We start from the raw sequence: 27560 nt of genomic DNA on the forward strand, positions 1-27560 counted from the left end.
TCTTGCTAGGTATCGGAAAAATTCAGATTTTCAGGCGTGACGTGACAAGAGGGGGGAGGGGTCACGACGAGCGTGACAAAGGCGTGACAACAGGGGAGGGGGGGGTCCCAAAAAAGGGCTTTTTTGCGTGACATAATTTATGGATCTCCCCTAAATAAATTTTATTTTCAGGATCTCCACTCTTCATTTCTAAATAAAAAAGCCTAAATATGTATACTAAAGTTGTAAGCTGGACTGGGTAGATTGTGCAGCACATTTCATTACTGAAATAAACCCTCCAAACGAATGTAAATAAGTAGCGCCAGACCGATTCAAGTTTCCTTTAAAGTTTCCGTATATGACCTCGTACCAACGATCATGAGGTCAAAAATATTAACGTCCTTGAAATCGCAGTCTAATTTCCTTTAAAATGATTCCCCATATGACAAATTATGAATCTTTTGACCTTTGACCTCGTCCTCAAGGTCATAAGGTCAAAAATATTAACATTCTTGAAATCGCAGTAAAATTTCCTTCAAAATGATACCCCATATGACAGTTATGTATTTTTTTGACCTTTGACCTCGTCCTTAAGGTCACAAGGTCAAAAATTTTAACGCCATTGAATTCGTGGTGAAATTTCCTTTAAAATGACACCCCATATGAAAATTAAAGTTAAATTTAATTTGGACCACACCCCCTGGCGCTGTCGGGTGTGGTCCGATTGACCCAATTTTCGAACTCGACTGAGAACTAAAAATTAGAAGCACAATGGCGAAAACGGGGTTTGATTATATTGACTCGTTCTGGAGATATCCTGCTTACAGACGGACGGACGGACGGACGGACGGACAGACGGACGGACGGACAAAACGATCACAATAAGTAGCTGACGCTACTTAATAAAAATGTAACCTTAAAACGTAACATTTCGCATATTCTTCATTTTAATTCAAATTTTCCTATCTATTTATATTTTATTCCATCATGAGGAATAAAATTATACCAACTTCTTGGTATAATTGACATAACAAATGTAGTTAAAAATAATTGTACATTTAATTTTACGTCCAAATCCACAAAATATCAAAGTTATGTAACATGAAACTGACTGAGGAAGCCTGAGCCAAATTTGGGACATTTCGTATGCATCCGTAACAGAATTTTATCTAAAAACAGAACTAGATCTTTCAAAAATGGGTAATAAATCTCAAAACATGCTTTATGACAACCAAACCCACTAAAATTGGAGCACCCACCTGGCAAGCTTAAAATAATTGGACCTTTGAGAAAAGTGGGCAGCCCAACGTAAAAACAATGATGATCGATGACCATGAATCTTGACGTTTCCTTCCACAACACAGAGCCATAAATTTTACGACCCACCCCAATAAACGCTCTGCATTTGCATCTTTTCCTCAAGAAAACTTTGTTTTATTTACTGCCACCTCAAAGTTTAATGGAGCATTGTAAAATAAAATAAAATAAAATCTACTCCACAAAACGCACTTTTGAAGAGCAGATGGTCCTCGGTGGGGTCCGAGGCGTCTCAAAACCAAAGGTGCGTAGGAAGTGCATTCTATTGTTCCTGGTTGGTGCATATTATTCAAATAAATTAGTGCATGCCGTCGTCTCCTCTAATGGATTTCCTTAAGAAGTGCTTAAATTGTTGGTTGGCTGGTTGGTGGCCGGGTCCGGTGTGGTTCTTAATGACTCTTAAAATATATGTGTGTATATCCTCCTAAACCCGCATAATTTATGGGGGCCATGCTACTATTATCTGCAAGTACAATATTTGAGGTTACGGTGAGATGAGCACCACTGCGACGGACGGCTGCGTTCACGGAGTATGACTTTTACTAATTGTTGCTGATTTGTATACGACGACCGACGTGGGCATATTGTTGTTGTACATCTTCTTGGAGGAGGAGGAGGCAGGACTTCATTGTATTGTTGGTTTTCTGGTAGTTTATGATTGTTGTGGCGTGTGAATGTGTTGGTGGTGAGTTCAGTAGCTTTGTAGACGGAATAAGAGGCAAATGCCCCCGGAATCGGCGTGCGTGGTTTCGTTGTACGACTATCATTTACCTTTTAATCTTGTCTGGATTTATTTAGAATTAGTTGATTAAATCGAGTTTAAAAATAATTATTTTAAGTAGGAAAACATGAAGGTTAAAATTGATAAGCAGTGTCCAACTCGTTCCCGCAGTTCATATTTTTATCAAAGTTTTTTAGTGCCGGTATTATCACGCCGACAATTATGCGTTCTCATCACACCGAGTTTGTTATACGTTTTGACGCTGTGCAGTGGTGTCAGGAGTGACGGGATGACAGAGTTGAAGTACGTCTGGGGAGACGCTCTGACAGATCCGGAAGCTTTGGGGCCTGATGGAAAACGATATCCATGGTGGATTACTTATTAATTTATCAGGTTATAATTTCTTGGTGAAATTATTATTTGTTTTTTTCGCAATTAAGGGACACAGCGACACACATTGCAGGAAGATCTTCGAGGATGCCACGCTCCATTTTAGAGGAGGACGAATTACCACCTCTTCTCACACCGGAAGAGACGAAAGCCGCCTTACTGGCAATGTTCCGATCTGACCTTGACGCTAATAGTGGAGAGTCGTCGTTGACAAATTCTAGGAATTCGCCGGCAGTGAGGACATATCACAGACAAGTAATAAATACTTCGTTTGTCGAATTGCCAATTAATAATTTTAATAAAATAATGAAAATGAATTCCTATTGAAATAGGGTCGCAGTGAGACGACATCTCCCCCATCTACCACATCCACCACTTCTGCCCCAGATGGTGGGTGTGTCCCAACTCGCCTTTGTGAGACGACATACAACACTACTGCACCGATGTACGGAATTTCTCTAACCTCGGGGAATCCAGTGACAGTACATACGTTTAGTATTTAGAAAATGATAATGTGCCAGTTCTGATGGGCTCTTTTTGATTCCAGATCGTACAAAAATTTCCGGACCTATTGCAACAAGTTGTGTATCAAGTTTGCAAGTGAGTTGATGATGGATTACTCCATGAAAGATTTTTAATTAATTAATTTGTGACTTAATTTTGAAAGGTCCGAGGAATGTGACGTGATTCAGGGAGAATGTGTTCAGACGTACTTGCCTTATCTGTTCCTTGTGATCCCGTTGGGACCTGTGACGCTGACTGGTAAATATTTCTTGCGCAAATAAATTTTTATCATAGTGTTTCAAGTTTCTAACAGTTAACTTAATGTAGGACAAGATTATGTTTTGGTCGAAAGTGGATGCACTTGCAGGCCGAAGTATGCAAAAAGGGAGGAAAATCAGCCACCTATCCCCTTCATCACACCCTTCAACACGACAGCATCGTCCGCCCAAAATAATAACAAATATTCCTCCAATTCAAACAAACCTAGGATCAATAAGCGATTTTAATGATGGCAATTCTCAATAAATAATGTAATTACCAGAACATTTTAAAATTAGTTTACTCATTTAGAATTCTTTCAATCGCAAAGAGTCCGTAGTGCGCGAGCCGTTCCAGAATTGGAAGATAAATATCTCTTGTCAACGGCAAGATGACGCCGACTTGCTTGATTTCGCCTAAATGCAGGATTTGTCAAGTTACATTAGTCAGATCAGGGAGATAAGGATATTAATTATTTACTAAACAACACCAAATTTTACCATTGAGCATCATTTCCGCCCCGATACCCAACGTGTATGCTACGGTTTTTGCCATGGCTGAGTAGGCGTGTGGTGTCGTGGTGGGGGTCCTATTTATGGGTTGATTGAAATTAGAGTCTCGATTAGATTGGAGTGGATCCCCGTACACGATGAAATCAATCTAAATTCAGATTTCGACTTTTAATTGAAAATATAGATACATAATAATTCATGAATCGGAAATAATTATAATTACAAACCTCTCGAAATTCTTTTCTCCCACAGACTGACTCGTGACTGGAGAGCATGGGATATTTTGCTTCCAATTCGTGATGTAAGATTACGACATCTTGTTCTCCGTTTTCTTAAATTAAATTAGGCAAATAATTACGTTATTGGAAAAATAGGAAATTAAATTAGGCAAATAATTACGTTATTGGAAAAATAGGAAAAATATTTCGAATTATATTACTAAATTGAAGCATCCCTTCTAAGTGGTTGGCTAATGCGGTCAAAGGAGTACCAACTTTTGGTACGGCCGTGTCCTCAAGTAATCCGAGGCTGGTTAATGTTTCTATCTCTGTGGGAGATAGGACGGTCCGAAATGCGGAATTGGCATCGTTGTTTCCAGTGGAAAGATTTATATGAAGAAGGGAAGCAATAAATTCACGCTGAAAAAGAAAAGTGTATTATTTCGTATCACTAATAAGAAGATTGCTTTTTACAAAACATGTAAACACACCCAAGTCAGTGGAGCTTGGTTGACATCAGGGTCCAAGAAATCGACCGCGTCATCGCTAAGAAGGCCTACCTTTATCAATGTCTTTACCCTCTTGGAAAACTCTGTGTATCTCAACGTCCCTCTGATCAATGTCCGGATATGCGGTGAAAGTCCGTATTTTTCCAGATACACTAAACTATCCCGATTCGGGTAACCCTCCAATCCAAGTTCTGGTAGGAAATGGAGTTGCTTCGTCTCGTCTAGAATTCCACCCCCACGCGGAATCTCGACAACCTAGGCAATTCATCACTTAGTAGTCAAGAAAGCTGTCGTTTTTATTTTCAAAAATCAAATCGATGTGTGCATGTACATACTGATTTATTTTCCAAAAATCTCGCCCCGTTTAGTAAATTCCCTAAAGCAGTTTTCGGCGCCCAGGAGAATTTGTATCGAAGGTAATTGTCCCCAGAACATTCCGGAGCTGGGAGTCCACCACAATACGAAACGAACGATACGATCTTTTCAGACAAGCACAAGAATGCATTCATTTATGTAAATATGTAAATATACATGCAATTTAATTAATCAAGTAAAATTAGTCAACCTTTCCTTTCTGCTCTTGAATTTCATGAATGCATTTCATCGCCAGTAAATGGTCTATCCCCGGATCGAGACCAAGTTCTCCCAAAATCAAGACCCCATTCTGACGTGCGTCATCATTCAAAGCGATCAGCTCATCAGAGTTGTAACTCGCGTGGAGCATGTTTACGCGGAGATCGATACACGCTTTTGCAGCCTTGTACATAAATAACCTCTATATATATTTATGAATTTATGAAAAATAGTAAACAAATTTTGTACTCTACCGGAAGATGCATATCGTTCGGTAGGAGAGAAACGACGAGGTCGCATTTTCCCACGAGGTCATGCAACGCCTCAGCATCCTCTTTAACATTGATGACAACTGTTTGCAAGTTGGTGAACTGTGTTGCCAAATCTTCAAGCTCTTTCGGTACCACGGATGCTAAGTAAATATGATCCCATCCCATTCAAAATACAGAAAAAAATATTATAATACTTTGCGTGACTGATTACTTACCCACAGTGACCAAATATTTCTGGGTGGTGGCACAAACTCGGGTGAGAAAGTGGACAAGACACCCACTTATGTAGCCCGAACCAAGGATAAGAATTCGCTTCATGACGACTCCAACTGAACACTTATTCTGGTCAAGTCGTTAAAAAGAGTCGTGTCACTTTGTCAATAACGTCGTACATCAAGTGGTGGCAGGCTCATTATGAAATGAAACTTTTCCAATCACACAAGACGAAAAATAATAAGTATGCGAGGATTAACGAGAAAGAGGAGATTAAGATTTTATGTACTTGCACGAACAGGCACCATAAAAAATAATCCAGAGTGTAAAATCCTCACGAGAATGAAACAGATCTTCTACATTATGAAGCTCAACTGCTCATTCTGAATTCTATGAAATGACTGAAATGTAGTGTCATGTTACTTACAACCAATAATAACGAAATTGCAGCGAGGACTAATTAGTAAAAATTAAAAATTATGCTTCCGTTGCAAACAGACGAGTTGCTGTGAAATTGCACTGTCTACTGTGCAAATCATGAATTCTGTATGACGCACACTAAATAAACTAGCTTGCTTTTCAGAAAGCAAAAATTTGTGCTGCTTTATTTAAAGTAAATGCATCCCCGTATCAAGTAAATCAAAGAACTTTGGATAAAGCACACGATTTTTTGTGCTCTGTTTTGAGCATTCATAAGCGAATACTTTATATCGAGTTTGTCATACTTTATCCAGAGCATAGTCGTCTCAATCTGCTTTAGATAGAGTAATAGTGAACCAGCGAAGATGCTCCCTCTGTTATCCCAACCCAGCCACTACAGTCCCAATCCATCTTTTGACTCGTCTGGTTGGCCGTTGGATTCTTCCCCAGTTTATTTTAATTTTCCAATTAATAAGTAAATTTATAACTGAATTAACCTTCACAAATTATAAACGAAATGGATTACAACGAAGTGACTCGTGCACTAGAAAAACTCGGCTTGGAGCAGTATATTAACGAGTTCAAAAGTGAGCCCTTATTTTTTGCACATTTTTGGTCATTTTGTGATGATCTTGTATGCAATAATATTGCTTATATTTATACAGGAAATCTTATTACTGACAAGGCCTTCGTTCTGCTAACTAGAGAGGATTTGGTGGAAATCGTCCCTACTCTTGGTCATCGACTTCAAATATTACGGGCAATTGATATATTAAAAAGTGGTCAGGTATATTGTTGTTTCAAGTGTAGTTTAGGCTTTCCTAGTTTACAAGATTTGTTAAATCACTTGAAAGATAACCACAATATGACCGGCGAAGGTACTTATAACTGTGTACATTGTCAAAGTCTATTTACTAGGAAGGCATTTATCAGACATTTAAAAAATATTTACAAGCTCCATAAAAACTTATTTAAGCCAGCTACAACCAGTGAATTTGATATCGCGGACAAGGTCGATCAAATAGATAGGTTAAATTGTACTAATCCAATAGACATTGAAGATAATCCTACGCATGGTTTGCAAGTTATTTTGTCTGAGATATTGGCCAGTATTTTGAAGTCAGGCAAAGTTCCAATGAGTACGTCGGATCATATCTTTGATAATATTAAGAAATTTACAAGCACGTTATTATTAGTGGCTGGTAATTTAGTCAAAAATATTGTAAGAGCAACTAAGTCTGATGACGAAAAATTATGTGAAGTTTCAAGTAATTTTTCTAATCTAATGACTATTTTTAGCCCTTTTCAATCACGGTACCAGTTGGATAAATTCTTAATTCAAAATGAGTTTATGATTCCCACAAAAAACATAATTTTAGATACGGACATTTCATTTTTGCAAAATAAAATCTCGCGACAGCAGATTTATAAGCCAATTTCCATGCAATTTGTCCCAATGAAAAGTTCCATTCAACAACTTTTGAAAAAGCCAGGCTTTTTTTCGTCTCTAAATCGCAGTAGTTTCTACAATTCTGAGTATTTTTCAAGCTTCCGAGAAGGTAAAATTTCGCAAGCCTTCTCCGAATTAAAAGAAGTAATTTTTGTAAATCTTTATTATGACGAAGCAGAAGTAGCAAATCCTTTAGGCTCCAAAGCTGGAAAACACAAATTGTCAAATTTTTATTTTTCGATTATTGACACACCTCGCCATTTACAAAGTTCAACCGACAATATTATTCTTCTAGCCAGTATAAAAACCGAAGATTTTAAAACATCAGGTGCAAATGCGGTTTTAAAGTGCATTGTGGATGAATTGAAGGAATTGTGGCAGGATGGAATTGATTTCAAACTGAATAATATTACAATTAATGTCAAAATTTGTTTAGCTCAAATTAGTGGTGATAATTTAGGACTTCATGCGCTGTTAGGTTTTAGTGAAGGGTTTACAGCAAATTTTCCATGTCGTAGGTGCAAAATGCACAGATCAGAGTGCCAAACTGCGGTTGTGGAAAATCTTAACAAATTTAGAAACACTTCAAATTATGAGAGTGATGTAAATTTGTGTGACTTATCTAAAACTGGAATTAATTTCAGTTCAATTTTCAATGAGTTACCCTATTTTCATGTAACAAAAAATTTGGTTTTCGACATTATGCACGACTTACTGGAAGGAGTGGTCCCAGATTTTATGGTGCATTGTTTAAATCGCTGTATAGCTAAAAAGTACTTTTCATTGGACAAATTAAACTACCGAATTGATAGCTTTGATTATGGTCGTCATTATCAGAATTCTAAGCCTTCTCAAATTAAGCTGAATCATTTAAAAGCAGAAGTTAAAATAGGTCAAAATTCCTCTCAAAGTTTATGTATGGCCCTCTGCTTTGGGCTTTTAATTGGTGATATGATCCCAGAGGAAGTATTTATATCCTACTTAATAATATTCTTGTAATTTTATTAGCTGACAAAATAACTGGAATAATTTATTTGGAGGCAATTATTTCTGAATATTGTCTTAAATATCAACAGCTCTTTTCCAAGTCACTCAAACCAAAACATCATCATCTCCTTCATTATGGAAAGGTAATTGAGCAGATTGGCCCTCTGAAACAATTTTGGAGTATGACATTCGAGTCAAAACATAAATTTTTCAAAACCACAGCGCATGCAGTCGGCAATTTTAAAAATATTCCAAAATCTTTATCCTACCGACACCAATTATCAAGGGCTTTCAATTTGCTATCTGTTGGCGAATTTGCGCAGCACTCGTTTGAAGTAATTAAGTATGATTTTATCCAACTTTCGTCCAATAACCATTGTTCGTTACTGTGTGATCGCTTCCTTAAAACCATTGATCAGGAAATAAAAATATCAAACTTAGTTGCTCATAATGGGTGCGAGTTTAGGATTGGTAGCGTTGTACTTTTAAAATATTGTGATATCAGTCCTGTTTTTGGGGAAATTCAACTAATTATTTTAGAAGATGACGATTGCAATTTTTTAGTTAAGATTATAAATAGTAATATTGACTGTGTCAAATGCTGCTATAAGGTAGAGGTTTCGGATTGTTTTCAAATTGTTGATGTTAATGATATAGAGTATTTTCAGCCGCTATATTATATGTCATCGTTCATTTTTAACGACGTCGGTAAATACATTGTTCTGCCTATAAAATATTTGTAAAATAAGTTGCTTTTAATTACCTAGCAAGATTCAAGATCTCAAGCCGTGGACGACGAGAAATCAATTTTTAGTGCATCGTTATTAGACGAGAAAGAAATGGAAGATCGTGGGCTGCGCTGTGTCGGATTGTTTGAAAATTCTTCGTTCCAGCTAACGCCAAAACGAAAAGGAGTGCGCAAAAATCCGGTAAATTAAGACAATTTGAGATCGGCTTACTTAATGTGATAAGTATTTCCATAATATGTCTATAATTAATGTAAATAATATATTTATATATTTGTGTCTTTTATAATAGAGAGTCTTGCAATTTACTCCGAATAAGACGGATAATCAGGATTTGATGGGTTCACGAACTCCAGCAGAATTTCAACAAGATGGTCCCACCCTTAATCAACAGAATTCTAATGCTGATATTTCTGGCCCAATTTCTCAACCAAATTTTGTTTTTGAAACTCCACCATTTGCGCCTATTCTACATAATGTTCAATATATACAGGTAGAATTTCAATTAATTTTGTTTTTGACATTGTTAAGTACAGGAAAACCTGTTACTGTTTTTATAGCTAAACAACCAAAGTTCTGATACGGGCAGAAACAACATCTATGGATTTGTAAGACCCAATTAGCGTAATCTAGCGAAAACCAATGGGCTGAATAATAATAATTATTTTTTTGTTAATTTCCTCATAGAATATAGAGGAAATTCTTCTTGCGGATGAGAATGTTCGTCGCATCATCAATTCAAAAATTCCGTCCAACGGCTTCATCCTCCGATCAGATAGGCAAGCTATAGCTGGGGTTTTGATCAAAGAAATCATACGATGTCTTGGCACATGGTATCAATAATATCAATTAATTTAAATGCCCGAAATTGTTGGTATTATTGACTTGGTTCATTATGTATTGTATTCGATTTTTCTAGTCCGAGCAAAAAGGCGATGGAACAGTTGGCGCGGCATTTGGTACAACGGTACCCTAGTTTTGGCGATCCACGACGCCCTGAAAACGGATGGGAGATGTGGTTTTTCCACACTCATATGGCCCCCTCGGCTACTGGATTTCTCGAGGAAAGGCTCAAAAGTCAAAGAAAGAAAATGAACGCTAAAACGACTCCAATTGTAGATATCGACATTATATTTGGGGAACCGGCTTTGTGTTGGGATTCTGATAATGAGGACGGTGAGTAGTTTTTAATTGGCTAAATTTAACTTATAAATTAATTATCATAGTTTATATCGAATTCTGCAGATAATCCAGAGCCAGATGAAGCTAAATTAGAATTTATGCGACAGAACGTTGGAGTTGAAGTTAAGAAAATGATGACGGAAACTGCATTTCAAAGGAGAACCATAATTCGAAGACATTTTGATGAGTACCATAAACAGTTGGATATTTCAGCGTTGGCGAAATTGGCTGAAATGATGCGGCCATTGTTTGATACGGAAGGCATGGTAAGTATTTGTACAATATTAAAATTAGATAAATTGTAAAATCAATTATGTCGGCTTTTTTATAAAAATGGTTTACTATTGATTTAGATAATTCAAGATTTTAATATTCGGCATCCATCAATAATGCTTGTATTATATGAGAGATGGCCCAAAGTTGCCAAATTGTTAGTGGAATACGCTGAGAAAAGTGGCGTAAAGTTATGTAAGGTCCTGGACATTTCTAAAAGTCGCTATGATTTTACTAACGGTACTTTTACTAAGAAAATATGGGTTTGGCATGGGACGCAATTATAGATTGATTTATTTTGATTTTAGATGACTATCAAATAGTTGGATACTGCCTCCTCCCCTTCATAATGCCATCCACTGGACGAAGATTAACACAGGAAGATGATGACGAAATCGATGAAGAATCGAGCCAACTATCATCTTCAAAAAAGGCAAGGAAAGACCCAAAGAAAAAACGAAAACTACAAGCTACGGTCAAGGCTTCAGATTTGGATGCACTAAGGAGTCTTATTTTATTCAAGCCGGTAAAATTATGATTTATTGGCCTAAATATAATTTGGGAGGTTTTTTATTATTACAATTTTCTCTTGCAGAAGTCAACAAGTGTAGCGGAGGTCATCCATTTAAATAAGAAATTGTCACCGTTTATCTTAGCTTTGGGGTCTACGATTAATTTAGAATTTGAGTCGTTTTTTGTAATTCTACAGAAGATCGTCATTCCGTGCGGCGAGAAATTTATGAAGGCATTGGACACGTGTTTCAAGCTTTTTACGGTACTTTATATTCCATTACCTTTAGAATCGTTAGATTTGTGGATGTTTATTGTTTATGGGGTGGGAGGTAAACCATTTTCTCGAGGTCACATTCCGCCAGTTGTGCAGTCTTTAATTGGACAGATTCTTCCAAAAATTTAGACTTTATGCTCAATTTTTATTTAACGCATAAAAGCAATGTTATTAGTAAAGTCAACGGTCTGAGTTTAAGTAATTTTAAGTAATGTAGTTTTATAATTTTAATTACTCAAATATTTTATAACTTGTAATACCATCATAACAATTATTATTAATGATTCAGGGTAATTAAAATTAATCGCCCATCATAAATAAATAATACGTGCTTGATTGGTGAACTTTATTTAATGCATACCCTTTAAAGCATAGCCTTTATAAAAAGTAAAATGCACTTGATCAAAAGTACATAGTTAAACTCCATCTAAAGTAAGCTCGTACCCCGAATCAAGCTTGCATTCACTTCATCTACAGCGATAGCAGTGCTTCATTCATAGCTCGCTGAAGTACTTCAGTCAAAGCAAAACTGGTTGCTTTTATGAAGTAAACCTTAAATTTGCTTGATATGGGTGAAGGGCACTTTTTACTTCACGAAAAGTCGTTTTTTGCTTTAGATGAAGCGGTTTGTTTTTAGTGTGCGATGATGAATTTGACCTTTTGGATTTTTTTGCTACCTATGTACATATTTATTTAGTGGGGGTCACTCTCCGTGAAAAATGGTGTGACCTCTTATCAATCACACCCTTGTTAATTAAATACGTATGAAAAATAATTTTCCACAACACAATTACTGGACGTATACATCATGCCCTTTAATCAAATCAAATTTTAGTCCATGAAATTTAAGTTCATTTCATACCAGATTCCGAACCACACTCCTTTTTCATATGTAACAATGGAAAAATGTAAGAATAATATCCTAATCAATCATCACGTAATTATTATCCACATTATGTATATAAGTAAAGTATCAAAATTAAATTGGCGAAAAAGTACGTAAAGTAAATCATTAAATATTTTGGACAGTGAATGAAATCAGTAAGTAATCAATATCAAGTAATAATCAATCGCAGTGAATAATTTGCAAGTTGAACTATTTAATTGGCAGCATCAGGAGCAGGCGGAGCAGCAACAGGAGCAGCAACAACGGTACTTGAGGTCGAAGTTGAAGAACCCTCCTCCGTGGCTGCCGTCCCCTGTTCGACCTGAACGATTCCGGCTGGTGCGGCTGGCTGTGCTTCTGGGGGTGCGGGCACCTCAATGTCTGGGCGGATTAAAATCTTGCCAACATTTTTCCGCTCGTGCATCCTCTGCATGGCGGTGGCCATCTGAGAAGTCATAAAAATTAGTTATTTATTTACATGGAGGATTAGCTACTTGTAGATCTTTAATAATTGGATTACACAGTTTTAGTGGAAAAAACCGAAGAATAAGTTTACATTATTCATTATCAAGACGTGCGTAGAAAAAGATGGGAAATTTGTCACAATGATTTTTTGGAGAAATAAGTGGTTAAGTAGTTTCTGGAGATTTAGGAAAATGGTTATCATATTCGTTACCTGTTCAAAATGGAATGTCTTGTCCACCACGGGATGAATTTCCTTCTTGGTCATCAACTCCCACACGTCCTCGCACGTCTTTTGCACCCGCTCGGGACACGCTTTTAACAAGCTACGAAGACGGAAGCCACCAACTAGTTTATTCTCCTCGAGTAACTTCATGGGGGGAATTTTCTCAACCTGGGAACATTCATCAAATCGAGTCATAATTTATTTCCCTACTTTTTGCCGTAACTTTGAGTAATTTACCTGTGTCCACCAACCCTTAGCCACGGTGAAAATCCCCCTGTTCTCACCAGTAACAACGTTCCCCGTTCCGAATAAGATATACGTCCCCAACGGAGCAAGGAGAGAAATACCACGGCTAATGTCATCCCCTCCTTGTGAATCGAATACAGCGTCAACACCGTCCGGATACAGTCTGTAAACATTTAAAAAATTAAAAAAATGTCAATCAAAAAACCATTCTCTCCCCTTACTTTTTAATCTCCGCCACATAATCTTGACCCCGAGGGATCAAGTGTTTGAATTCATATTTTCCTAAAGCCTCATGCTTTCCGGCGGATGCAATCCCGACCACGTTGATCCCTCGCATGGCAGCCAACTCTTTAATTGCAAGACCAACGCCCCCTCCAGCCGATTGGACGACCACGGTGGCCCCAGAATTAACCCCGGAACGGCTGAGAAGCATATGGGCGACAATGTAGGGCAACGTACAAGCCAATTCTTCCAAGGTCAAGGATGGCTTCGTCACTTTGAAGACGCAACGTTCATCGACAACAATGATTTCTGAGAAGGCGCCACTTTCTGGGAAGGCAAACACCAAGTCGTTGACCTAACAAGGACAAAAATTAAATGATTTGTAATCTCATTAACAACTTTGACCTTCCACTCACCTTGATCCTGTTCACATTTCCCCCCACAGCTGTCACCACCCCGATGCATTCTGTCCCCAGGACAAGCGGAGTTTTCAGGGAGGGTGTCACATCGCTGATCCCGAGACGGAGGAGGATATCTTGGAAGTTTACACCACTACAAAAACATTATTTCGTTGTCAGTATATTATGACACAGTTTAGTTTACATAATTACAATTAACCATTTTATTACTCATCAAACTCTGACTCATTCAAGAAGAGAGGTGAAAGGTCCTCAAAGAGAAACATTTACCAGTCAAGCTCGTTAAATTTAAATTGATGATGACTCTAATTTTTCAATACGTGGAAGCATATGCATAATTGACTCATAACATCACCATTACTCATTCATTAACTACCTCAGTGACGATGGTTGTTTGTGCTTCTCAAATATGTATTTTAATTTTTAAGCTTGTAAATACGACTGATGTTGTTATATTTTATTTTGTTAAGTAAACATTTACTTGCCAGAACGAGGAGATAAGATCGTTTAAAGAGCTATAAAAGATAAACACATATACGCCCACCATAAACAAATTTGTCCTGATGAAAAAAAAGATACGTAGATAAATAAAATAACATTTCCCAATATTACATATTTGCTGTCCGTCGTGTGTACACATTTTCTTGCAGAAAGTGTCGATGGAAATGGAGAATCAGACCGGAATGAGATGAGATGCCGAGAAATCTAATTAAGTCTGACTGGACTGACCCCCATGAAACAATGGCCTCACTCCCGGAATGAGATCCGGATCGATAATTATGAGTATCGATCCGAGCTATATATTTATTTATCTAACCAAGCAACAGGTTCGTCACCACCAGACAGCCACCACCTGTTCATTGACCGTATAAAATAACTGACCTGACTTTGACCTCGATCGTCACCTGTCCATCATTTGGGGCCGGAGGGAGTGGCTTTTCCACAATTTTTATATTTTTCAATCCTCCAAACGATGACAAAGTGACGGCACGAATCTTCCTGTCCGCATCCGCCCCAACGGGGGGAGTGGCAGTGGTCGTCGTCGTGGTGGTTGTCGCGACGGGTGCCGGATTTGGAGGAGGTTCCGCCGCCGCTGGGGCTGCTTGTTGTGTCGTCGTTTCAGCCTCAATTTCAGCCGCGGATGAAGAACCCGGTGCATTTCCTCCCTCCTCTGCTACCGTCTTCGTTTTAGTGGGGTCGGTCGAGGGGTCAGATGCTGGGGGAACAATGAGACAATTCTAAATTCTGGATGCAAACGCTTTACAACTACATATTTTAAAAAACTTACCACTTTTCACCACCTCCATTTCCACCTCCTTTTTTTCCGAGTCTGTCGTTCCAGGAGTAGGTGTGGTTTCGTTTTCATCCGTGTTCACCATTTTTATAAGATACAAAATCACACAATTTCACACACGTTCTTCAAATATCAAGACCTGACCGACAACTTTTGCTCTTTGTCAGTGATCCACAGAGTAGAGAGTGATCCGAAATTCGGGCTTTCTTTTCTCGCCGTATGGATAAAATTATTCACCGTCTGTGCTGCACTACTGTTCCAGATCTGGTGGCGACTGAGTTCCAAAATCTCGGCAGAGTGGATTGCCCACAAGAAAATATAAGTTGGGACTGATGAATCTGACTCAAGCCGAATATGTAATGGTAATGCCATCAAATTAACTTTGGTTATCCGTCCATCCGTCATTCTCCTGTGTGTGTGTTGGCCCAATGCTCAACAATATTGTGCATTTAGCCTGTGTACTCTGCTAATCATTATTATTAGTAAAGTTAGGTTGTATGTATCACTACCATGAATTGAATTCCGTGGTCTGTTATCATCCCTGTGTACCCGAACCTGTATAAGCAAATGAGTGAGTGAGTCGTCGTCCTGGTCATAAAATGTAATGCAAATCAGTCAAGTTTATAGTTTTTCGTTATTATTCAGCTTGGTCGTGTACATGGTGGAAAGCGTTGGAAGGAAGTGAGAAATTTGTGTAAAGTTTGGTCCGTGTTATTGTTAGTTGACTATACATGACGGACGGTATCAAATATTATTATTTTATGTTTGTTGATTTGATAATGGTATTTGTTTGGTGTACGCGATGCCATGCAAATAAGGGAGGATTTAGATTTCGTTTCAATGAACTATGCATAATGTCATTTATGTGCGTTTGGAATATTTTCTGGAAACTTGTAAATGTTCTTTTGTGTTTGTTGAGATGCTGATTTTTGCTAAATTTAAAAAATGCGATGTATATAGAGCTGGAAAAATGTCATAGTTGAAGGACAAGAGAACCGCTAATGGCACATATGTACATTCATGGTGACTTCATGCGACATGAATTTTGGCTTCTGGTTTCATCTTATCGCACAATGAAGCTAATTACGCAAGTCTTATGTAACATGAATCATGCCACTGGATGACCAGACGAGTAAGAAGAAAGAAAAAAATGTCCAGAAATCCAGCTCAGACTACAGAATTTGTTATTTTGTAATGTTCATTCTAGAAGCCGAGATATTTGAGATGTCAAATGCCATGCAAATTGCGAATAATTAGTTTATCGTCGTTTCTCATGAGAAATGCACAACTACAAAATATACATGTGTACATAGGCATATTCGTAAGGAAAAGGGCAAGTTAACCGTTGATTGTACATATCTAAATAAATATTCTCAAAAACATGTCGTCCGATGCCGTTGAGTCTAATTATATAAATAAATATTTTCAACGGAAGTGCAGATTACATACCATGAAATAGAAAATAAAAGTTGATGCCGAAACGAGAGTCTGTGTAAATCCGAGTAAACCCTGTTCTCCTCTCGTATTACGAAGGACAACATCACAATAAAGACGAAAAGTGCTGATGCTACAGGAGTGAATTATCAAGTTAATCGCTAAATAATTGCAGATTACAATCCGCAACATGATGTCGTACATGGTACTCATGTACTACATAGCTTTTGTTGTATACAGTAAATATTTGACAAACGTTAACCTTAATAAACTGATAACACTCTAAGTTGCACATTTAATTGCTAATCTGCAATTCTGCTAATGCTTGCACTACATTAAAAAGTACTGCATATTATTTATTTATTTATTACAACCGAAATTTGTCAAAATTTACAGCTTTTAGAGCAAGCGTAGCCTTCATTTCGTTCAAAAACAAGCCGTCCTGCCGACGCGTGGAGTGCGGATTGCGTGCACGGGTGAGAGGAAAGGGTTGTCTTTCAAAGAGGATTAGTGAGATTAAGCGGATCAATCCAGAGTAATTTTCATTTCCATGCGACAAGGAGGATATACTCGGCAAAACGATGGAGAGCTCAAAACCCGGGCGACCACTTGGTAGCGTTTAAGCGAAACGCTATATACGACTGGTTTGTATTAAGCAAGGCGTTTTTAAGCATCTCGCTCTCCCTTTCCTTCCAGTAAAAAACTGGAGCTATGCTGGAGCTGGAGAACTCTGGAGAAGGGGAACTTGAGAGAGAAGACATTTGTCGAGTGTAAACTCCGGGGAAAAATTTGACGGAAAATCCCGCATCCACGGCAGCATTCTCGTAACATGCATTTACGTAACATTCGTGCATATGTACGTACATGCAATAGCGTTTATTGGGATGCATGCGATTCACAGTACGAGGGTTGCAGTCATACTAGTTTCTTTGTGAGTGAGTAAAGAATGTAGAATGATATAATAGTTTTGCATGATATGTTGTGCTATGAGATGAGAGGGTTGTTTTTGAAATTTTTGGAATCTGCAGAGTTAGGTCAAATGACATCCTATAGTGGAGACTCCATTATATAGCCCGAGTCAGGCATTATTCTCATCTTTCTTAATTTTGAAAAGCATTGTGTAAGACGCTCTAATCAATAAATCTTTTCAAAAATTAGAATTTTCTACTTAATTTATACAGCATACCAAATTTCATTTACAGATATTTCCGACTAATTTCAAAAATTTTTGTGCAAAAATATTCTTGAATTTGATTTCATACTCTTTGATCTGATTTGCACTTGCACCTTCATGCAGAATTACAGGTTTATAAGACACTTATCTATGTACATAGATATGTATGTATTTAACTTATTCTAATATAGTGTAATAAATTGTACTATTACAATATGTATTTGTAATGGGAAGAGCTCGAACTAGCTTATTCATTGCCAGAAATATCAAAATCTTTCTTTGAATTACATAGGAGTTTGAAGTTTGTATCTCAAACTTTTTGAACCACTTATTTGTATAAATAAATATTTCATTTTTAACAATAATTGTAACTCGATCATCCTGCGTAACCGCACTCAGTCGCATTATGATCGCCATGGCGTACATATCAAGATTTTCCCCCGTATCATATAGCAACGCTTATGGCGACTTCCAGACGCCTAATTCCAGCCACCTCTAATGAATCGAGATCTTCCAATAATTCTTCTTATACTCGACAAGTCTGGAAATTCGTCTTCTCACAAGTGAAATCAATTTACATTCACAAAGCACGACATCGCCCCGAACTAATACTTACAATTAGGAAGGAAAATGGTTAAGGTTGATCCGGCCCCAGGACCACTACCTCCGGACCCTAATAAAATAGGACCTCCTCCAACACCCGGCCCTACTGAACCTTCTTCCAAAGAGGCACCCCATGCTAACCGTACGTCCAAAGACACATCCCATGCTAACCCCTCACCCCATCCTAACCCCGCACCCCAAGCTAACCCCGCACCCCATGCTAACCCCGCACCCCAAGCTAACCCATCTTCCAAAGACGCACCCCACGCTAACCCCAGAAGAAGTAATTTCAAAGGAGCTCACAAAGACGAAATTAGAAACAAGTCAGCCCCACCCAATGCAAGAGCCAAATCGATTCGACCAACCATCGAAGAAGAAGAGCAAGACGAGGAAGAAATTGACCCGCAAGCAGAAGCAGAGAGAAAGGTATCACAAATCCACGCCACACATTTCAACCCAGTTTCCACTATAATTATTACAAAATAAAAATAGTACAAATTGCATAAAACTAAAATGCACTATCATATTTATCAAGTTAGTGATGACTTTAATAATTTTTGCCTTCTACAGCGGCAGGCAAGAATCACCATGCTCAAACGTCGGCACCGTTGGCAGCAGAAAAAGTGCATGTTGCTCTCCTGTTTCATCGCAGGAATGGTAACCGGAAATTATAAATTTTATCCAATTAAAAAAAATAAATCTCATTTTTTCCTTCAAAATTCCTCAGCTGCTTGGCTACCTCTTAATCGGCTATTGGTACATCCAGTTTCAAAACTTCAACGAGCCTCCCACCCCGCACGGGAAAGACTCCACCTACTCGACCGTAATCTGCTGTGTTATCCTCGTCTCTGTCGCCCCGATCGGCTTTGTCATCCTGTCGTTTCGCATCAGTCACATGTTGGGCGGCATTATTGTGAGGGACAAATATTAAACTTTCGGTTTATAAAATTTGTGCACTGCTCTGATTTTTGCTTGAACCCGCAGTTCATGTTCTTTACGATCGTCGTGATATCATTTGGCGTTAAAGGGGTTGCACGCTCGATGTACAGCAACTCTGAAGATCGCCTCTTTGAAAATATGCGGTACGAAATGAAGCAACATATCAATGTTAGAAAACATATTCACCATTTCTACAATCTCCTGCAAACAACTTGTGTAGGTTTTTAATTTAAAAATTCCAACATGACGTTAAAATAGAATTTTATACTTGTTAAATATGAGATCAAATCGTGGTTTGAAAATGTAATACTTCAATCCTAAGCTGTTAGCTTATGCAGATTAATTATCGCAAAATGTGGGTTTTGTAGGAATGCTGCGGACTGGAGAACATCGATCGCATCATGGATTGGCCAGTGATAACACAAACTGCAGACTTTCCAGGCGGATGTTGCATCAATCATAGAAAGTTCAATGTTCTCAATTCCTCGCAAACCTGTGGGCGTGGTGTGGGATGGATGTACAATAAGCGCAGGTTTATTTTTAATCACTCAAATTAGTAATTCACAATTTCACTAAAAATACCGCATTTTTACACAAAATCGTCAGGACTCCTGGGGGATTTCAACTGCTCCAGTGGGACAGTCAAATGGATTTCTGGAAAACGGCAAAGGGAACCAACTCCAAGAAATGGCAGACCAGGGCAGATTACAGATTAAACGATTTCAGTTCCAGATTTAACGACACTGTTATGAAGGATTTGATGAAAAGTTTAATTGAGACGATAATTGATGAGTTGCGAGTCACACGTGCGGGTGTCACTTCCAAAGGATTTTACAACAATGACACCCATGAGCTGAGAAAGCCGCAAGTCTTCACCGAGCTCCAGATCAAGTTTGACCTCTTTGTGGAGGAACTGTTCTATTTGGAGAACAAGGAGGGAGCACCTCCCGTTCTGAACAGGGATGAGTGGTTCTACTTCAAAATACCCGTGGACAGAAATAACTGTAAGAAATAAATTACAATGACACCCATGAAAATTATGTAAAATTGGGTATAATGTAATTCACTGTTCATTGCCCAATTTTTCAGCCATCTTTACAAACACGAAACCTCCGAAACGAATACCGCCCCCATTAACTGGCCCCACGAAGAAACCCACAACGACTATGACCATCCCTACGACAATCCAAACTAATGCGACTACATCGGAACCACCCACCACGGGTAGTTCCACAACAAACCCACCGACTACGACCCCACCAGTCGACTTAGACTGCAGAAAAACTCCGGATAAGTTAGTTAAGGATCCAAAGGACTGCGAAGGATATTATGCCTGCGTGGATGAGAAAATAACGCATAAGTTTTGCCCGTTTGGACATCATTTCCTGGAAAAGAATCAGGTATTTAAGATATTCAGAGAAATGTGAGATTTTAAACATTTCAAAACAAAGTTTTTCTAATTTGTTTCAGACCTGCGTTCTAACGGTTTGGGGACCGTGCACGGCAACTTGTAAGGGATGCATTTTTATTTTAATGAATATATTTATGCGAATATTTATTCCGGTTTAATGCAAATTGGTGGAATGATTTATACAAAGATCCTCCAACAACAACTACAACTACAACTACGCCTACAACAACTACAACTACGCCTACGACAACTCCGCCAACTACAACTATGTCTACAACTACCCCGCCAACGAAAACTACCCTGCCAACTACACCTGTGCCTAAGACAACTGTGCCTGCAACAACTTCGCCAACTACAACTATGCCTACGACAACTCCACCAATCACTCCGGTGCCAACTACGACCATGCCTACGACAACTCCGCCAACTACACCGGTGCCTACAACAGCACTGCCAACTACACCGGTGCCAACTACAACTATGCCTGCGACAACTCCGCCAACAACTCCTGTGCCAACTACAACTATGCCTACGACAACTCCGCCAACTACAACCATGCCTATGACCACTCTGCCTACGACAACTCCGCCAACTACACCGGTGCCAACGACAACTATGCCCTTAACTACCCCGCCTATGACCACTACGACAACGACAACTATGCCTACGACAACCCCACCTACTACAACTATGCCTACGACAACGCCGCCAACTACACCGATGCCAACCACAACAATGCCTATAACTACCCCGCCAATTACAACCATGCCTATGACCACTCCGCCAACGACAACTATGCCTACTACAACCCCACCAACTACACCGGTGCTAACTACAACTATGCCTACGACAACGCCGCCAACTACAACTATGCCCACGACAACTCCGCCAACTACAACTATATCTACAACTACCCCGCCAACGAAAACTACGCTGCCAACTACACCTGTGCCTACGACAACTGTGCCTGCAACAACTTCGCCAACTACAACTATGCCTACAACAACTCCGCCAATCACTCCGGTGCCAACTACAACTATGCCTACGACAACTCCGCCAACTACACCGGTGCCAACTACAACTGTGCCTGCAACAACTTCGCCAACTACAACTATGCCTACGACAACTCCACCAATCACTCCGGTGCCAACTACGACCATGCCTACGACAACTCCGCCAACTACACCGGTGCCAACTACAACTGTGCCTGCAACAACTTCGCCAACTACAACTATGCCTACGACAACTCCACCAATCACTCCGGTGCCAACTACGACCATGCCTACGACAACTCCGCCAACTACACCGGTGCCTACAACAGCACTGCCAACTACAACTATGCCTGCGACAACTCCGCCAACAACTCCTGTGCCAACTACAACTATGCCTACGACAACTCCGCCAACTACACCGGTGCCAACTACAACTATGCCTACGACAACTCCGCCAACTACAACCATGCCTATGACCACTCTGCCTACGACAACTCCGCCAACTACACCGGTGCCAACGACAACTATGCCCTTAACTACCCCGCCTATGACCACTACGACAACGACAACTATGCCTACGACAACCCCACCAACTACAACTATGCCTACGACAACGCCGCCAACTACACCGATGCCAACTACAACAATGCCTATAACTACCCCGCCAATTACAACCATGCCTATGACCACTCCGCCAACTACACCGGTGCCAACTACAACTATGCCTACGACAACGCTGCCAACTACACCGGTGCCAACTACAACTATGCTCACGACAACTCCGCCAACTACACCGGTGCCAACTACAACTATGCTCACGACAACTCCGCCAACTACACCGGTGCCAACTACAACTATGCCCACGACAGCTCCGCCAATCACACCGGAGCCAACTGCAACTCTGCTTACAACAACTTCTCCAACTACATAGGTGCTAACTACAACTATGCCTACGACAACTCCGCCAACTACACCAGTGCCAACTACAACTCCGCCAACTACACCGATGCCAACTACCACTATGCCCACGGCAACTCCGCCAACTACACCGGTGCTAACTACAAGTCTGCCTACAACAACTCCGGCAACTACACCGGTGCCAACTACAACTATGCCTACGACAACTCCGCCAACTACAACTCTGCTTACAACAACTCCTCCAACTACACCGGTGCCAACTATGCCTACGACAACTCCGCCAACTACACCGGTGCCAACTACAACTCTGCTTACAACAACCCCTCCAAATACACCGGTGCCAACTACAACTATGCCTACGACAACTCCGCCAACTACAACTGTGCCCACGACAGCTCCGCCAACTACAGCTATGCCCACGACAACTCCGCCAACTACACCGATGCCAACTACAACTGTGCCCACGACAGCTCCGCCAACTACAGCTATGCCCACGACAACTCCGCCAACTACACCGATGCCAACTACAACTGTGCCCACGACAGCTCCGCCAACTACAGCTATGCCACGACAACTCCGCCAACTACACCGATGCCAACTACAACTGTGCCCACGACAGCTCCGCCAACTACAGCTATGCCCACGACAACTCCGCCAACTACACCGATGCCAACTACAACTGTGCCCACGACAGCTCCGCCAACTACAGCTATGCCCACGACAACTCCGCCAACTACACCGATGCCAACTACAACTGTGCCCACGACTGCTCCGCCAACTACAGCTATGCCCACGACAACTCCGCCAACTACACCGATGCCAACTACAACTGTGCCCACGACAGCTCCGCCAACTACAGCTATGCCCACGACAACTCCGCCAACTACACCGGTGACAACTATGCCTACGACAACTCCACCAACTACACAGGTGCCAACGACAACTATTCCTACAACTGCCCTACCCACTACTGGGGTGCCGCTAACTACCACGCCTACTTCACCTACGCCAACTTCACGGGTGCCTACGACAACTCCAACTACACCGGTGCCGACAACAACTACGCCAACTGCAACTATGCCTACAACTAGTCCGCCTACGACAACACCTACAACTGTTCCGACAACTACGACCCTACCAACTACAGCTACTCGGATAACAACTACCCCATCTACAACAACCACTCCCATCACAATTACGACAAAAACAACCACGCCCATTGCGACAACGAAGAAAAAAACACCCTCTACTACCCGGCCTAGAACAACGACCAGACGTCCTCCCCATATATGTTCGCCTACGAATTTGCGAGCCGTAGTGGAGGCGGAGTGTGCTTTCTTTTACAATTGTGTTCAAGTAGACGAAAATAGATACAAGCTTCAAATTTGCGTTTGTCCGAGAAGATACTTCTTTACTCGTCCTGCTGTGATTGGAAAGGTAACACGTCACTTACTTAAATGTTACATCAATGCACAATTGGTTTTCTGCTTTTAGGCCAAATGCATAAAAGCATTGCCCCTGTTAGGCCCAAATTGTCAGACAAGATACGAATCCCCTAGTACAGACAATAGAGCTAGCACTACAGTTTGTAAAGACGTTCCAACAAACCCGAAGTCCATGACAAAATCTCGGGCAAAGCGCCAAGTAAGTGCTTCGACTCTGCCCCCAGTTGGAAGCGACACTCTGAATCTCTACTATATCACGAGGGGCGTCCCAGAAAATATAATATTGGACAAGATATTTTGGAAAAACGTAATCTCAATATACACATTTTACGGCATTTATAAAACCACCCCCACCCCCACCCAAATCCACCCCCACCACCACCCCCACCCAAATCCACCCCCACCACCACCCCCACCCAAATCCACCCCCACCACCACCCCCATCCACCCCCACCCCCAAATGAAATAGAATCTCACTTTGCCCCAAAGTATCTCACGTTGCCCCATAAAAATTGTGGGGGTGGATGGGGGTGGGGGTGGGGGTGGGGGTGGATTTGATGGGGTGGGGGTGGATTTAGGTGGGGGTGGGGGTGGTTTTATAAATGCCGACATTTTATATGTTTTTAATTTATTGTGGAAATTTGTATCATAATTTTACACTCAGCGATGCGAGAGAAACGTACAAAGCGATAAAAATATCGGGATCGGGCTGAAATGTAGAGATTTGGTGAGGACACAAGTACCGCCGCCGAAATTGGAGGACTGGGACAAATTCTTGGAGTGGTTCACCAAAGAGGCAAAGGAGAATCGTATGGAAAGGAATTCTTCCGACCCATACTTTTTCGAGAGGGGTTTGAGATACGTTATGGGGACCAACATTGTAATTGGGGTCATTGTAATCGTCATGCAGTTGATCCTGGCACTTATTTTTTGGTACTTCATTAATTCATTTTGTGTAATTTTCAGCTAGAATTAAATTAATCACTTATTTTGCCAGGTATTTCTACTCTCGACTGAAAGCAGAGGAACAAGCCGGACTGACCTTACCCCCAGACTTTGACCTCCTGGAATTAGAGCTGCCCGGAGAAGACGACTTGGACGATAACGGGCGCCGTCTTGAAGAAGAACTCCTTCGCGCGAGGTTGGAAGAACTGCAGAAAAAGATTGAACATCAGCAGCACTCGAAGAAACATGGCGAGCATAATGAGGAAGAAAAGGGTGCGGCAGATCATTCGAGAGGTGGTGCTACCCACAGGAGGAGAACTCTGCTTCATCGAAAATCGCATCACGGTCATCATGAGAAATAAATTGTATTATTCAGTGGTTGTAATAAGTAAAATTGTTAACAAGTAAATTAAATTTCAAAGTTAGACATGTACATAAATACAAAACACTCGAAGCTACAATAATAATTATATTTATGTTCATGGGTTTGACAAGTACATATTATGCAAAACATTTAAGAAAATTGCATACAATTTTTATGTAAAATCATTTTTATATATGATAAAACCTACTCCAAGCAACTTTTAAGATGGCATTAATACCATCTTGGTAGTTAATGGCAACACATTTGGGTGGAAAAGACCCCTATTGGCCAACTATTTGGCCGATCATGCCCATCCGAACTCATCCGATCATGCCCATCCGAACTCATCCTTACTTTTGACCCGAAGATGAAGTGTGCAAAATTTCAAGTCGATAGCTTGTGTTTAAAGAGAGTTATCGTGCGCACAGACGGACACACAGACGGACGGACAGACAGACATCGTGGTAAATCTAAAAGGCCATCTTAAAAGGCCTAAAAATGATGTCCATTATGTATCCCAGCATTACATGGATATCGCCGAAGGGCGAAAATGACACGGTGCTATGGTAATTCACCGTATGATGTGCTTTGAGGATCAGGCTATGTTCGAAAACGTAATTTCCAATCATGCACAATCTATCTATAAATCCAGCTAGATTTCGCGTACAATTTTATGAATCGATTCTTTAATATATTCAGATTGTCCATAAGTGCTAATTTAGAAATTCGTATCACAATTTTAAGCAACGCATACGGCGAATTTACTTATCCTCCTGCAAAAACATTTTCATTCACAACTGACTTCAAGAAGGACTGACGCGAGATGGTTCGAGTTGACCCAGAGCCTTACCTACAACCACCCCCCAATCCGCAGGCTGGATATTCTCCGGGAGTGCTACCCACTAATCCTCAGGCTGGATATTCTGCGGGAATGTCACCCTCAAATCCTCAAGCAGGATATGCTGCGATGCCACCCCCACCAGACCAGAAAACAGGACTACCCCCACCAATGGCCCTAAACCCATGTCAGCCCCACCTATTCTGACGAAAGGAAAAGCCCATAAACCAGAAGAGGTGCCTGTGGAAGATACAGAGAAGGAGAAAAGGGTACTTATCACAAATTACAAGACGATATCATTCCAAAAATACAAAATTGTTCCTTTTCCCAGGCGAAAAAACGTGCCGCCATGTTGAAACGTCGACACCGTTGGCAGCAGAAGAAGTGCATGTTGCTCTCCTTTTTCATTATCGCACTTGTAACCAGAAATTCTAAATTACACCCAATTTTAAGTATTTAAACAACTCACCTTTCTTTTCATCCAACTTTTCCAGCTGCTTGGCTACCTCTTAATTGGTTATTGGTACATCCAATTTCAAAACTTCAACGAGCCTCCCACCCCGTACGGGAGAGACTCCGCCTACTCGACCCTGATCTGTTGCATTGTCCTCGTCTCCGTCGCCCCGATCGGCTTTGTCATCCTGTCGTTTCGGATTAGTAACATGTTGGGCGGGATTTTTGTGAGCGAAACATTAAAATTTCAGTTTACAATTTTTTAAAAATATCTTTTCCGCACTCATTGTCAGTTCATGTTCTTCGTCATCGTCGTGACATCATTTGGCGTTAAGGTACCACAAGAGAGTTGGCAAGGAATTATACCACTCACAAGGAAACATACCGAGGTGTCCAACGAGTTAAGGGTCGACACCTATACCAAAATCACCACAACACATGACTTATTAAACAAACTGAAGGAATTTCCGTGTAAAATTCATTTTTCGTCAAGTTGTGACGATATTTGTGACGAGCGCATGACCATCGGGATGCCAGCGGGAGAGGTCGGCCGCTCAATGATCAGGTCGAACACAAAGAAGCGTCGTCGTCTTCACGTCGTCTTTAGAGATTTCAAATTCTATCAAATTTTGAAAACCACTTGAAATTTTGAAAACCACTTGAAATTTTGAAAAAAATTGAAATTTCTTCAAAATTTCAAAATTTTCTCAAAATTTTTTCAAAATTTCAAGATGTTTTCAAAATTTGAAAGAATTTAAAATCCCTGAAGACGACGACGCTTCTCTGTGGTCGACCTGATCGTTCAGCGGCCGACCTCTCCCGCTGGCAACCCGCTGGTCATGCGCTCGTCACAAATATCGTCACAACGTGACGAAAAGTGAATTTTACACGGAAATTCCTTCAGTTTGTTTAATAAGTCATGTATTGTGGTCATTTTGGTATAGGTGTCGACCTTTAACTCGTTGGACACCTCGGTAT

At 40.4% G+C, this 27560-nt stretch overlaps 4 protein-coding genes across 5 annotated transcripts; 2 read left to right on the forward strand and 2 right to left on the reverse strand.

The window, feature by feature from the left end:
* The first annotated feature begins 1796 nt into the window (after positions 1–1796).
* LOC110853652 lies at positions 1797–3454 on the forward strand. Its single transcript, XM_022101960.2, has 6 exons — positions 1797–2386; positions 2458–2662; positions 2740–2889; positions 2955–3007; positions 3075–3169; positions 3239–3454. The coding sequence occupies exons 1-6, from the start codon at positions 2145–2147 to the stop codon at positions 3415–3417; spliced, it is 924 nt and encodes a 307-aa protein (XP_021957652.1). The 5' UTR covers positions 1797–2144; the 3' UTR covers positions 3418–3454.
* On the reverse strand, positions 3256–5826 carry LOC110853651 (alpha-aminoadipic semialdehyde synthase, mitochondrial). The gene is made up of 10 exons (XM_022101959.2): positions 5469–5826; positions 5236–5393; positions 4974–5165; positions 4744–4887; positions 4391–4663; positions 4121–4319; positions 3909–4012; positions 3670–3829; positions 3474–3585; positions 3256–3394 (listed from the first exon to the last, which is right to left on the reverse strand). Exons 1-10 carry the CDS (start codon positions 5569–5571, stop codon positions 3385–3387), a joined length of 1455 nt encoding a protein of 484 aa, XP_021957651.2. The 5' UTR covers positions 5572–5826; the 3' UTR covers positions 3256–3384.
* Positions 5827–6151: 325 nt separating this feature from the next.
* Positions 6152–12374, forward strand: LOC118436483. 2 transcript variants are annotated; one of them, XM_035854657.1, is made up of 11 exons: positions 6154–6473; positions 6552–6673; positions 9091–9252; positions 9362–9562; positions 9630–9677; positions 9757–9902; positions 9989–10245; positions 10315–10517; positions 10605–10764; positions 10833–11050; positions 11120–12374. In XM_035854657.1, the coding sequence occupies exons 1-11, from the start codon at positions 6404–6406 to the stop codon at positions 11438–11440; spliced, it is 1908 nt and encodes a 635-aa protein (XP_035710550.1). In that variant the 5' UTR covers positions 6154–6403; the 3' UTR covers positions 11441–12374. The 2 variants fall into 2 exon arrangements, with proteins under 2 accessions (XP_035710549.1, XP_035710550.1); XM_035854656.1 differs by having other exon boundaries at positions 6152–6673.
* On the reverse strand, positions 12106–15420 carry LOC110853653 (synaptic vesicle membrane protein VAT-1 homolog-like). Its single transcript, XM_022101961.2, has 7 exons — positions 15061–15420; positions 14655–14988; positions 13770–13905; positions 13353–13708; positions 13123–13294; positions 12874–13053; positions 12106–12642 (listed from the first exon to the last, which is right to left on the reverse strand). Exons 1-7 carry the CDS (start codon positions 15149–15151, stop codon positions 12412–12414), a joined length of 1500 nt encoding a protein of 499 aa, XP_021957653.1. The 5' UTR covers positions 15152–15420; the 3' UTR covers positions 12106–12411.
* Positions 15421–27560: the final 12140 nt, after the last annotated feature.

Source organism: Folsomia candida, unplaced genomic scaffold (assembly GCF_002217175.1).
Source record: "Folsomia candida strain VU population unplaced genomic scaffold, ASM221717v1 Fcan01_Sc008, whole genome shotgun sequence".
NCBI classification, from domain to species: Eukaryota; Metazoa; Arthropoda; class Collembola; order Entomobryomorpha; family Isotomidae; genus Folsomia; species Folsomia candida.

Coding starts and splice junctions, on each gene's coding strand:
- LOC110853652 (XM_022101960.2), top strand. CDS start 2,145: ATGAAGGTTAAAATTGATAAGCAGTGTCCAACTCGTTCCCGCAGTTCA. Junction 2,663..2,739: donor TGAGGACATATCACAGACAA/GTAATAAATACT, acceptor CTATTGAAATAG/GGTCGCAGTGAGACGACATC. Junction 3,008..3,074: donor GTTGTGTATCAAGTTTGCAA/GTGAGTTGATGA, acceptor TAATTTTGAAAG/GTCCGAGGAATGTGACGTGA.
- LOC110853651 (XM_022101959.2), bottom strand. CDS start 5,571: ATGAAGCGAATTCTTATCCTTGGTTCGGGCTACATAAGTGGGTGTCTT. Junction 5,394..5,468: donor GAAATATTTGGTCACTGTGG/GTAAGTAATCAG, acceptor ATATTTACTTAG/CATCCGTGGTACCGAAAGAG. Junction 3,830..3,908: donor GGAGAAAAGAATTTCGAGAG/GTTTGTAATTAT, acceptor ATCTGAATTTAG/ATTGATTTCATCGTGTACGG.
- LOC118436483 (XM_035854656.1), top strand. CDS start 6,404: ATGGATTACAACGAAGTGACTCGTGCACTAGAAAAACTCGGCTTGGAG. Junction 9,253..9,361: donor AAGGAGTGCGCAAAAATCCG/GTAAATTAAGAC, acceptor CTTTTATAATAG/AGAGTCTTGCAATTTACTCC. Junction 9,678..9,756: donor GAAACAACATCTATGGATTT/GTAAGACCCAAT, acceptor ATTTCCTCATAG/AATATAGAGGAAATTCTTCT.
- LOC110853653 (XM_022101961.2), bottom strand. CDS start 15,151: ATGGTGAACACGGATGAAAACGAAACCACACCTACTCCTGGAACGACA. Junction 13,906..14,654: donor ACGATCGAGGTCAAAGTCAG/GTCAGTTATTTT, acceptor ATGTTTTTGTAG/TGGTGTAAACTTCCAAGATA. Junction 13,295..13,352: donor TATGTGGCGGAGATTAAAAA/GTAAGGGGAGAG, acceptor AAATGTTTACAG/ACTGTATCCGGACGGTGTTG.